Below are 13,560 nucleotides of genomic sequence, written 5' to 3'. Positions count from 1 at the left end.
TTAAAAAAAAATACTGGGGTTTTTATGTAAATTTTCTAAAAAGTTGCATTTTTGGAGAAGCAAGGTTTCCGCTCGACAGCGACAATTTGTTTTAAATAAATAAGTAATAGCCTACAACACGTGCTAAAGAAATATACATTTGATTAAAATAAAAATACCATAATACAAACTGAATATTATTTTCCAAATATTATTTTATACATATTTTTAATATATTTCACAGTATTTTTCACAGTAATGTGTTTATACATTAAAACATATAGCAGCCTTTTAAATTTCAGGATGAGGGTCCCTCACATTATTTGATGGTCCATGGCATCCAAAAATCTGACCCTTCCTAAGAGCTAATGTATGTTTTTTATTGAGTTTAACTAATGTAGGCTATTGTGTCTTCCACACTCAATATGAATGAATTTAGTTTTGTTTTTCCAGAAATCGTACTTAAGACAACGCGAATGTATGCCTCTGTCGAACACGCCGAGCACGTTTCCAGCCATGACGTATGGTTTAGGTTTAGACCGAACGCGCCCGTTCATGTTCGTGACGTCATGACGTTAGACCGTTCCCCGGATGAAACCGAGTTGTTATGACAACGACGGTAAAGCAGTAAAGCGAAAGTACGGTTGCACACCAAACGTACACGGTGTAGCTCGAGGTTTTTCACTCATGGATGCCGGAGCCAACACGTATCTCATTAGACCGAATTATAAAGACAAGTAAGATGAACTGCTGTTCCTTTTCAACGCTTAAAACTAAACGTAGCCGGTTAAAATGGCATCTAGCTAAGCTTAACATGAATTATAACAGGACACGCACAGCTCTAAAACGCATTTATGGAGTATTAACTTGCTAAACTTGATCCAAATACCTTATTTCGTTCGTTTTTCCTGTCGTAGGTTCAAGGCAGGGGTGGCAAAGGAGTGCATCAGAGAAATCCTCAGGGAACAGCTGTATGGAGTGCAGTATAATCCAGACGAGGTTCCCACATTATCCAGATCTTTAGCAGACTCTATTAAAAACAAGCTGAAAGGTAAGAAGCGCCGATACTAGTCGGGTTCTTGCTGCCAGGGATACATACTAGATTAACTTTACTTCATTGCAGTGATTGAGGAATATTTAGGGCGAAAATGTACTTTACTCAGGTACGAAATCGTTTTTTATAAAAAGGCGTTTATTGTGTTTAAAAACGTGTTGACGTCATATCTTTTTCACGAATTAAATGAATCAATACCCAGTTCCCAGTTAACAAAAATATATATTCTATGAACGTTTCGCTAACGTTGCAATTAAGTTAGATTTCTGCATACTGAACGTTCAAAACGTCACCAAAAATTAAATAAAATATTTTTTTTATCATTTTTCAAACATTTTGGGAACGTTACTTTTGAATGTTCTCTGATCATTCTGAAACAAATAGCAACATTAAAAAAAAAAAAAAAAAAAACGTTCAACCTTAACGTTTCTGTGCTAAAGTTTTGTGAACATTATTAAATACCAGATCGCTCTGAACAAACATTCTACTGACGTTAATGGAATAATGTTTGTTCATAACTTTGAGAGAACTTTGCCAAAATGTTAGCCACACTTCTTGAGACTGTTCCCTGTTAGCTAGGTTTTGTTTAAAAGATTTATTGTACTATTTCAATTTTCACAATACCTGTTTTCCAGAGTTTTAATTGGCACCAGGATTTTTTTTTTTTTTTTTGTAAAAACAAAACAAACTATGCCAATATTGAGTTTGCGGTAACGCTTTAGATTACAGCCCGGAAAGTACTGTGTAATTAAAGCAATTTTACAGCGTAACCTTCGGTAATTAAAGTGTACCTATAACGTACTTATAATATAAGTATAAGGGAACAATATGTAAAGTTTGGGGAATAAAGGGGTAACAACCAGGAGAATTAAAAAAATATTTATACTGTAAGTATTATAGAACTAAGGGGTTATTATTCTACTATTAAGATATAACAATCTTACATTTGGTAGCAATTTAGTGAGAACTCTGCGTACCTTTTTGAAATAATGGTGAACCAATGCATACTGTATAGGCTTTTTAAAAATTACAGGGTACATATGCATTTTTTAAGTAATCTTTTTAACAAAACTGCACAGAAAATGAAAACTATTGCAACTTTTGCTTAAATATTGGGGAAAGATACTCTTGTTTCATGTTCCATGTAGTTACAGGGTAAGTAAAATAAAAATGCATACACACAATCTTATATCACTGACTCGGAAACCTTTATTTATTATACAAGCACCACTTACCCTGTAACCACATGAAACCAGATATATTTCCCAGTATATTTAAAAAAAAATTGTAGTAGTCATAGCTTTTCTTGCCTTGAAACATGTTAGCCCAAACTTAAACATCTGCACTTTTGCTGTCAAAAAAATAAATAAAAATAAAATGTTTTTTTTTATTATAAATGCATAGATATGTACCCTGTCATTTTTAAAAAGCCTATACAGTATGTATTGGTACACAATTATTACAAAAATGTACGCAGTGTATGTTCTCGCTAAATTGCTCCCAAATGTAAGATTGTTGTGTCATAATAGTAGAATAAGTTCCCCTTAGTTCTATAATACTTACAGTATAAATATTTTTTTAATTCTCCTGGTTGTTACCCCTTTATTCCCCAAACTTTACATATTGTTCCCTTATACTTACATGTAAGTACTTTATAGGTACACTATAATTACAGAAAGTTACACTGTAAATTCCTCTTAATTACACAGTACTTTCCGGGCTGTAATCTAAAGCGTTACCGAGTTTGCACAGTTGACAGCAACATTAAAAACATTACAGCGTACGAACAGTGCTTCTATCCTGAAAAATAGCCTTGTTTTCATTTGTGAAAAATGAAATATGGCGTCTACTCTGATTAAAGCCGGGTTCACACTGTACGATTTTAGCCTAAAAGGTTCCTCTGATCCTATGGTCTAGAATCTGTAGTCTGATTGCTAGTTTGACATGTTCGCCGACAGCCGATTAATGGCCATTGCCTTCAGATTTGACCTCTGATGAAATTCTGGCAGTTTCAGAAGATTTGAGGTACAGTCATGCAGTGTTGCTTCTCCTTCGACAACCATCAAATCAGAAACCAATAGAAGCGCAGAACCTGATGATGCAATTAGTGTGACATCTACACACGTTTTCTTTTTTTTTTGTGCATTTTTATTTTCAAGAAAAGTCATGATCAATATTAACATTAGAGATTGTTTTTCTTTGCTAGCCACATTTGCAATCCTCACATTTACTGAAAGTGTCACGGATTGAGTTTTCGTCCGTGCGTCCATTTTTAACGCATCTTGACTGTCGTAGTCTGACATTATTGAAAAAACTGAGATCCTACAGTGTGACGTGGCTTACAGCGGGATCATGATCGCACAGTCTGACAAGCAACAGTCGTAAAGGACTATTATAAATCATTCAAAGGTTCATACAGTTTGTGCATTTAGTAACTAAATATCCACTGCCATAGGATTCCATCAGTCAATTTACAACGCCTATTACATTTAAATACATTGAACGAGGAAATATTGTTTCTAATTTTTTAAAATTTCGCTAAAGTATGTTTTTGGTTGAATTAGTTTGATACTTTGAGTATATTATAAGCATAGAGTGATGATATTTGTGCTCTTTTCAGATGTGGGCTTTGACAGATACAAGCTCATTGTGCAGGTGGTTGTTGGAGAGCAGCGTGGAGAGGGAGTCAAGTAAGTGTAATACTTCCTAGGAAAATGAATGAATTGTGAAAACAGGATGGTCTTTAGCAAACCCGAGCACTCGCTCTGCGTTCTTCTTATGGCATAGACCCACAACCACAGACATTATCACGTGCAAGACATGTCCTCAGATGTTTAGCTGTGACCTTTGGGGTGTTTGCCACTTAGATGAGGTTTCTACTGAGTGCACTGATCTTTCTAGGACACCCACATCGAGCAAGGTATAATCTGACTCACTTTGGTCTCATGTTATGAAACCAATATCGCAGGGCATCTGAAACTACTTTATAGATCATCCATTACCATCGACGGAAAAAGTGCAGTGTTGTCAGTTACACATTCAAAAATAATAATTATTATAGTATATAGAATTCTAGTATTTTTTTTACTAATTCGAGTGTTTGTAGCATAAGGTCAATGTTTTTCACTATATGTTTTGATAGGATGGGTGCACGCTGCTTCTGGGATGCAGACACTGACAGCTGTGCTCAAGATATATATATGAACGTAAGTGAGGAATTACTTTCACTGACTTTGAAATGTGATTTTTTTTTAATCTCTTAGTTTATCTTTCTTTTTCTAATAGGACAGCTTGTTCTGTGTGGCCGCTGCATTTGGTGTGTATTATTACTGAAGACATGGAAGATGTGCTGAGGACCAAATATTTTCTAGAGGGATTATTTTGTGATATTTATTTAAATCATCACATTCAGTTTTTAATATCAATCGCATTCATGTTTGTTTGTCTGAATACCTCTCTGTATGATATGCCGAAAATGTTAATATTCATATTATATTATTATTGTCTTAGAAAACATTACAGCAATCGATTTTGACATGCAATGCTGTCTGTTTCTTATGCATTAAAGACACATAATTCCATTCCTGAATGCCGTCTTAATGAAAAATAACTACATAAATTGGTTAAATGTGAAAGGATCCCCCTACTGATTGTTTATGGAAGTCACAAGAGTCAGATGACCCAGTTTAATGCTGGAAATGGTGAATTACATAAAAAAAAAGAGATCGCTTTGTGGAAAGGATTCCTAAATGACCTCTGACCCTGCTAGGATTACTGTTTTATTTTGTGATTATGCGTGTCAAGAAAGCTACTGTAAGTTTTTCAGGCAACCCATTTGGAAAATTGGAAAGAGGCATCCTTTAGCATTCTCTAAATATTGGGATGTCAGTTCTTTATTTCAGCCTCATGCTGATGAGATATAATTGTGTGATGAGAGACTGGTGTGCTTTTCCTTGCCTATTGCTCATTGGTTTTTTGTTTTTCCGTTGTGTGTGTGGTTGAAAATCAGTCAGTGTGATTGTTGGACTGACAGTGATGGACTAGCAGAGAAAGCCCACGGGTGTGAAAATAAACACAGATACAAACAGATCTGAGAAATAAACTACAAACACTGAGAGGGGACACTCAGATTGCAGATATATTTAAGAGGTCAGATATCGGAAACATACTAAAAAAGGCCAGCATTCCTGCCAGTGGATGTTTTTTAGACAAGATGGTTTCTTATTGAAGGATTCTTAACTCTTTTTTTCATATTGGCAAATTTTTAATAGTTAATAAATTCATAGTTATTATTGACAATGATCAGTTACGAATATTGAAATTGTATGTGATGACATTTATTTATTTATTTATTGTATACAAATATACATATAATTGACTGAAGACACACTGCATCTACAATTGCATACTGTAGGGTAGGCACTACATTTGGTTTGAAACTTACTTCGCGACTTAAAAATGATGTTGCATAGTATATTGCTGTAAAGTGTCCATCGGATGCACACTTCAGAATCTTGCAGAAGTATTAGGTCACCCAGGAACTTTTAGCCTTCTGTATTATGAATACTGTGAATTCAGAACATACTTCTCGGCTTACATACTGTATAGTGTACTGTATACTTCGCCTATTAATCAGTATAAAATTAGGCATATTCGGATGCAGTGCATGACTTGAGTATGATACAATTGGTAAGAGAGGAAACTGACTGACAACAAATCCTGGTTCCCTTTCGAGAACGGTCACTTTGTATTGCGTAGCTATTACGCAGTGGGGAAACTCCTTTTCCTCGAAATATTAGGCTTGTTTGAGATGAGCAAAATCTGCGCAGAACCGATCACCGGTGATCAGCGCGAGATGCATGCCGGTTAGAAATGTGTCCGAGTGCGGTCCGCCTTGCTCTGATGTCATGCTGACGTGAGTCAAAAAAGTCTCGCGACCGCAAGGCGCACGTGTCGGATTCTGCAGTCGCGCGCAGTTGCTCTCCACCGACTGCGCTGATCAAAAGCATGATGGGAAACGACTTGCTGACGGCACAGCTTAATGCTCATTGGTTTAAACAACCGTGATGTATTGTTCTCTTTTAAAATGTTTGATTTTAAAACTCTGATATCATGTTTTATGTGTATAGATTATGTGTGGATATCCCCAAACTCTCAGACAGTGCGATCTATTTGATGTAATTTTTTTTATTTTTTATTAAAAATAAAAACACATATCTGTAAAGAAAAAAAATGATTCATAAACATATAGGCCTATTTAAAATGGAATTAAATAAGTACTTTGAGTGTCTTGTTCATTATATTTATTTTCATATTCAAGCAACAAAACTTAAAATACATCCAGTTTATTAGCAACACCGTGCACGAGTGTGAATCCCGTGAATCCCGCGATATCCGCCTTTGATCTCACAGGTGTCAGATCCAGAGCGATCTGTCCGGCTTGCCTGCGCTTTTTTCACTCCTCCTCTCACTGCAGCCGCCTACTCTCGACTACATTTCAGGCGAGGCAAGGCGCATCTCAAACAAGCCTAATGAAGCTTTCATTTAAAACGCAGTCCAGCTGCACAGTGAAACGCAGCAGAGTGTCTAGCTCGCTCATTGGCTGTGCTGCGGCAACTGCACATCCAATGGCCGAGCACCTCTGAACGCGCGACCCAATCAACTGACTTGGCGCCGAGTACGTCAGAGCACCCTAATGGGCGTGGCCTAAGCCTATAAATATTGCTAATTTCGGCCAAAATACCAGATTTACTCACCTTTAGCGACACTTCTCGTCTCTGAGTCCTCACCGAAGCTTTTCGCCACCAACGGCAGCTCGAACACATGGAGTTTAGCGAGCCCACGCCGGCCGCGTCCCCGCGTGCTTCGCTTTCTCTTTCACAGTCTTCTCCGGTCCTGTTTGCCGAGGCAGACCAGCGCCCCTCCCCTCATGCGACGGATCGGATGAAGAACACGATAGCCTCTCCATTGCTGCGTCTGAGGAGGAATGGTCAGGCTCGGTTGACCCTGCCATCTCACAGTCCTGTGCTAGCACAACAGCTAACGTGACCAGGACTAATTCCAGGGTTTCCGCGGGGTTGTAAAAGGTGGTAAAAGGTAGTAAATTAAATTATGCCAAATTAAGGCCAGTAAAAAGTAGTAAACGTCATCTGACGAAGTAGTAAATTTTCGAACCCCCATCCAACTAGGCCTATGAGTTTCAATTTGTGTTAAGTGCAGGACTTTGTTCTAAAATTCGCGTGGATTTATTTATATGTAGCGAGTAGGACCTGTGCGATATCATGTGACGTGGTGTTTGTTCGTTCGCGCGCGCTGAAACAAACTGGGTACCCGGCTGGCCTGGCTTGCTGCCCAACCTGTTCGCGAGTTCGCTTCTATTTCAGTCATCAGTCGGCCGCCAAAGCCATATTTGATCGGTGAGTAGCCTAATGTATACGACTGACTGCTGCGCTTGTGACAGGGTGCATGTTAACTGAAAGAAGGAACAGAGAGAGAGCCCCGGCTGCGCGCGCGCACTCAATTCACTCTTGCTCTCTCTCCCTCGCTCATATTAATCAAAATCAATTGACACGATGGTAAAAGGTCGGAAGACCAAAGTTTCACGTGGCGCAATTGGAAATTTATTTCCCGCTGTGTGTGAATTGTGATAAAAAAACATTGCCTTATCTTCTCTGAAAAGCGTTCCCCACATTCAGCTGACATAACCACACTTTCAATAAACGGAAAAATCTATCCTAAAAAAACCTATTTGTTGACACAAATTTTGTGCGATGTCCTAACTGATGGGATAACCACACAATGCGTACACGTCCGCTAATGACGCGTCACTTTAATGAATGGTTAACAGCTTAACACAACGGATCTGTCCTCACGGGACTTCTGAATCGGTAACACAATATGGTTCCATTTATTAAAATCTAGTTAACTACATTAGTTAACATGAACTATTAATAAACTGCACGTCTACATCATTAATTAATCTTTCTTAATGTCAATTTCACCATATAGCCTACATTATTGAAATCAAAAGTTGTATTTGTTAACATTAGTCAATGCACTGTGAAGTAATATGAACAAACAATTCATGTATGTTGTAAACTTCGTAGTATTTTCAGGTTATTTATATTATAATGTGTAGAAACATTGCAAAAAAAAAAAAAAATTAGTTTAGACTGGAGTGAGGTGAAACCAGAAAAGAAGTGCAAAGCAAGTTGTTATCTAGCAGCAATTTTTGTTATTTAATTTAAAAAAAAAAAAGTATCTGGCAGCTAATTCTATTAAATTTTACAGTATATGGTAGAAAATTAGACTTCAATAAACTTTTAAAATAAACTTTTTAATGCTCCGTTTTTATTCTACTTTTTGATATTGATACGATTATACCAAAACAATTATCAATTTTTTTTTTAAAAAGGGCAAGAAAGGATAAGTGTCTGTCGGCCACCACCGAAGACCAATTTTGACCAAGGAAAAAACCCTGGACATTATGGGGAAATGCAAGTTTTCGAAGATATTTCATTACTTTACTTGTCTCTAGTATATACGCCACTACAGTTGCATCTTGAAGTCGTGATGGTATTAAAAAATATAGTGAAGGTATTAAAAGGTATTAAATTCATTTTAAGAATTTCTGTGTATACCCTGTATTAAATGAAAGATAAAATATGATAGAGCAATAGAATGAACAGTGACAGAAACAGAAGCATGCTTTTTAGCAGGATTAATTAAGCATGAAAATATCTGAAGGAAATATATATTTGATGAACAAATTAAGCCAACTAATATGATTTATATTCTTTTGGTTTATCTACTAATACATTTAAAAATTACAAATGCAGTGAAAATTCAGGGATCGGTTACGGTATCGATATCAGCGAGTACCAAAAATGAAAGTATTGGTATCCGTCTCGTTCTGCAAAAAGTGGTATCGTGCATCCCTAATTGAAAATATTTAACGGGTTCGCGTGAGGGAGGACCAAAGCAGTGCCATATTTGAAGCACATTTAGAGATGTGATTAAATAAATTGCTGTTTTGGGATAGTAATTTCACTGCTTAAGTCTGTGTGTGTTTGTGGGTATGTGTGTGTGATGTGACACACTTTATTATTAAAGTTTATGGCTGTTAAGTGTCATTTGTTTTTAAGTGCCAAGGTTATTATTCACCTTATTAGGGCTAAGGGCTAACGTAATGGTTAGGATAACTCAAGGGCTAGGGTTAAAGGGGTCATATAATGCCATTTTTGTACAAGTTAATATGAATCTTTAGGGTCTAAATGAAAACTTTGTAATATACTTTTATCAAAAATTCTCATTAGTATTTTAAGAAAACACTCATTTTACTAGCTCAAAAATAGCTCTGTTTTCAGCACGCCGTTTCAGTGCACAATCACATGCCTTTAAATGATAATGAGCTTTGGTCACCCCGCCCCTCTGCGTACACAGTTTTTAATAACACAATAACCATAACGCGTTGTTCATTATAAATGTGGGATTATGAATTATATTGAGAACATTGTAACGTTACATAGAATATATGTCGTGTTGGTAGTAAAAAATATTGTGGAGGTAGTAAAAAAGGTAGTAAAAGGTAGTAAATTCATCTCTATGAGTCCTGCATAAACCCTGAATTCGGACGCTGAAATGCTGCGTATCCTCACTGCGGCCGTTGCAGACCTCTGTCTCGATTGGGCCTCGCCCGCGGAGCCGCCCAGGAGTCGGCTGGATGGATGGTTTCTGCCAGGGCGCCAGCAGGCCCCCCACCACAAACCAGCGCCCTTCTTCCCGGAAGTTCACAATGAACTCGCGAAGTCATGGCACGCGCTGTACTCAGCTCGCACGAGCGCTTCCGCTACGCTCTCCTCTGTCGACGGCGCAGCGGAGAAAGGTTATGAGAAATTGCCGCCGCTCCAGGAAGCAGTCGCCGCCCACCTGTGTCCACCCACTGCTGTTGGCTGGAGATCGAGAGCATCCCTCGAAGCCCTGCCGGAACACTTCAGCCCTCGCTGGACGCGCTTTCTCCGCTTCCGGTCAGGCTGCTTCGGCTTTGCACACCATGGCGGTGTTACAAGTGTATCAGGCAAAACTTCTCCAGTCAATGGACGAGTCTGGCCCGAACCCTGAGACATTCCGTGACCAGCGCAGCGCCACAGATTTAGCGTTACGCGCTACAAAGGCTACCGTCCAGGCCATCGGTAGAGGCCAGGCTAACCTCGTTGTGCTCGAGCGCCACCTCTGGTTAAACCTCACTGACATCAAGCAGGGGGACATAATATGCGTTCCTCGACTATCTCCTATCTCCAGCAGCGGTCTCTTTGGCCTGTCGGTGAAAGGATTCTCCGAGAGGTTTACTAAGGCACAGAGTTTTCAGGAGGTCGTCAAGACCTCGGTGAGAAGCAGCGTGGCTCACGTGCTTCGCACCGAAGTGCAAAACCTACTAGAAAAAGGGGCGATTGAACCGGTCCCCCCGCGCTGAGCTGGTCAGGGTTTTACGGTGGCACCCGCCCACTGATCTATATAGAGTTACTGGATAGCTCATGACGTCATAAACAGTGAAGCCACCACGCCGCCATATTGATATTCCCTAGTGAGCTCACGCGTTCTTTGAATCAATAGGAAATTGTATGAATTGACTGAGAAAACATTGCTTAAGTAGTGTGGTGGAATCTTTAATAAAATAGATAGTAAACTGTCTTTTACTAATCATGAAACAATGCTTTAAACAATGTAACCAATCATATTGGTAAAGTGTGACATTAGTCAAAAAGATGATCAAGTCATGAGGATTCTATTTTGATGTGTCTGGCTTTATTCTATATATATATATATATATATATATATATTTTATTTAACCTTTATTTAACCAGGGAAATAATCACATTGAGATAAATATCTCATTTACAAGTGAGCCCTGGCCAAGGTAGCAGCACACGATATACATAACTACATAAAACAGATTACACAACGCACACATATACAACAATAAAACGACAGTAAAACAAAATTAAACGTTAAGAGCAAGTGCAGACAGATTTGAATAATTTGTTTAAATGTAACTTGAACTTATTTATTGAAATAAGTACTTCAAGTTTCAATGAACTTTGGATCTCATTTCAAGCAGCTGATGCGCTATAAATAAAAGCAGTTTTTCCAAACTCTGTCTTCATTAAAGGGATACTCCACCGTTTTTTCATATTAAACTATGCTATTCTCTTATCTAAGACGAGTTGATACATACCTCTCTCGTCTCAGTGCGTGCACTGAATCGCTCTGTCGGGCGGAGAACTTTGAGAGCAGTTAGCTTAGACCCATTCACTGTATATGGGCTAAACAGAGATGAAGTTAGAAGCGACCAAACACATCCACGTTTTCTCTATTTAAATATAGTTACACGAGTAGTTACATGACCAAGTATGGTGACACTAAATAAAATGTGGCGCTTTTTATAAGGGGGTAAAATGGATAACTATAATGTATGGCGGAATAGCACTTATTGGGAGCACTTCGACTCGGCGCTGTAATATCTTCACTCGTGAAAAGTCCTCTCCCTCTCCCTCATACTTCGTCAACTCTGCACAAAAAACTACTACTACTGCAGGCGTGCAGGTCACGTTGGTTCTATTGACGGAGAGGGAGAGGGGGGAGAGGGAGAGGGGGGAGAGGACTTTTCACGAGTGAAGATATTACAGCGCCAAGTCGAAGTCGACCCAAAATGGACCCCTGTGGCACACCAGATTCAATGGTGAGCTTATCAGAGAGAGACCCCTTAATTTGCACTCTTTGACACCTATTCTTTAAATAGTTCCTGATCCAACCTAATGCGGTTTCAGAAAGACCGATACAATGTAAATGCGACAAAAGAATACCATGATTGACCGTATCGAAAGCTTTAGTCAAATCAATAAACATTGCAGCACACGATCTTCCAGTATCTAGGGCGCAGGTAATGTCATTTAAGACTTTCATAGTAGCAGTTACTGTACTATGATTTTTTTCTGAAACCGGACTGAAACCTAGATAGAATACTATTGTTAATTAAAAATTCCTTTAGCTGTTCGGTGACAATAGATTCTAAAATTTTAGCCACAGCTGATAGCTTCGAAATCGGTCTATAATTATTTAAAATGGTTGGATCACCGCCTTTCAGCAGGGGTACAACCAAAGCAGATTTCCAAACATCAGGAACAACATTCTGTTCTAATGATAAATTAAAAATATAGGCTAATGGGCCAGCAATGATCTCGGCAGCTAATTAAAAAAAATATGGCTCAATTTCATCAGGCCCTGCAGACTTCTTGATGTCTAGATTTTTTAAACATTTTAAGACCTCACTTCTTGAAATTGGAGAAAAATTAAAAAAATCGGACTGTCTTTTCTCAGAAGAGATGGATTTGGTATAACACTCACAGGAATTTCTTTAAAAATAGAACTTGAAGAAATAAAGTGCTTATTAAAAATATTTACCATAACCGTATTATTATTAATGAGAATATCGTTTACTAAAATTTGGTCTGGAAAATCATTAGATAATGTGGAGGGAGACAGTGATTTGATGGTTTTCCCTAAATTTTATTGGATTATTCAAATAATCCTGCTTTAAGCTTTAATCTATAAAGCCTGTTGTATTTCTTTTTTTCTGTTGAGACTCTCTGAGAACTGCTCGAGACTCCCGGCCGATTACTCAAGTCTGTCTGTCATTTAAGCTGCGCAGCAAGAGAACAAGTAAATTAGAATTATTAGCTCTGGATGCTGTAGTCGACTGTAGACTCGCTGGAGTGTAGAATTTAGACGGATGCTGTAGTCGACTGGAGACTCGCTGATGTATAGTTAGGGAGCGGATGCTGTAGTCGACTGGAGACTCAGTTAGGGAGCGGATGCTGTAGTCGACTGGAGACTCGCTGATGTATAGTTAGGGAGTGGATGCTGTAGTCGACTGGAGACTCGCTGATGTATAGTTAGGGAGCGGATGCTGTAGTCGACTGGAGACTCGCTGATGTATAGTTAGGGAGCGGATGCTGTAGTCGACTGGAGACTCGCTGATGTATAGTTAGGGAGCGGATGCTGTAGTCGACTGGAGACTCGCTGATGTATAGTTAGGGAGCGGATGCTGTAGTCGACTGGAGACTCGCTGATGTATAGTTAGGGAGTGGATGCTGTAGTCGACTGGAGACTCGCTGATGTATAGTTAGGGAGCGGATGCTGTAGTCGACTGGAGACTCGCTGATGTATAGTTAGGGAGCGGATGCTGTAGTCGACTGGAGACTCGCTGATGTATAGTTAGGGAGTGGATGCTGTAGTCGACTGGAGACTCGCTGATGTATAGTTAGGGAGCGGATGCTGTAGTCGACTGGAGACTCGCTGATGTATAGTTAGGGAGCGGATGCTGTAGTCGACTGGAGACTCGCTGATGTATAGTTAGGGAGTGGATGCTGTAGTCGACTGGAGACTCGCTGATGTATAGTTAGGGAGCGGATGCTGTAGTCGACTGGAGACTCGCTGATGTATAGTTAGGGAGCGGATGCTGTAGTCGA

General features: G+C 38.9%; 1 protein-coding gene across 1 annotated transcript; it reads left to right on the top strand.

Moving 5' to 3' along the window:
• The first annotated feature begins 543 nt into the window (after positions 1-543).
• Positions 544-4,614, top strand: dynlt2b (dynein light chain Tctex-type 2B). The gene is made up of 5 exons (XM_056260554.1): positions 544-716; positions 897-1,030; positions 3,654-3,723; positions 4,176-4,239; positions 4,319-4,614. Exons 1-5 carry the CDS (start codon positions 571-573, stop codon positions 4,364-4,366), a joined length of 462 nt encoding a protein of 153 aa, XP_056116529.1. The 5' UTR covers positions 544-570; the 3' UTR covers positions 4,367-4,614.
• Positions 4,615-13,560: the final 8,946 nt, after the last annotated feature.

This window comes from Rhinichthys klamathensis, unplaced genomic scaffold, assembly GCF_029890125.1.
Source record: "Rhinichthys klamathensis goyatoka isolate OS25496 unplaced genomic scaffold, OSU_Roscu_1.1 h1tg000009l_1, whole genome shotgun sequence".
Classification (NCBI taxonomy): Eukaryota; Metazoa; Chordata; class Actinopteri; order Cypriniformes; family Leuciscidae; genus Rhinichthys; species Rhinichthys klamathensis.
Note: the sequence above shows the minus strand (reverse complement) of the source record. Positions and strands in the feature narration are given on the sequence as shown.

What these genes read in the sequence shown, in the direction of transcription:
- dynlt2b (XM_056260554.1), top strand. Translation starts at nt 571, where the DNA reads ATGAAACCGAGTTGTTATGACAACGACGGTAAAGCAGTAAAGCGAAAG. An exon ending in TATTAAAAACAAGCTGAAAG is followed by an intron (nt 1,031 to 3,653) that starts GTAAGAAGCGCC and finishes TGCTCTTTTCAG; the next exon opens with ATGTGGGCTTTGACAGATAC. An exon ending in CTCAAGATATATATATGAAC is followed by an intron (nt 4,240 to 4,318) that starts GTAAGTGAGGAA and finishes TTTTTCTAATAG; the next exon opens with GACAGCTTGTTCTGTGTGGC.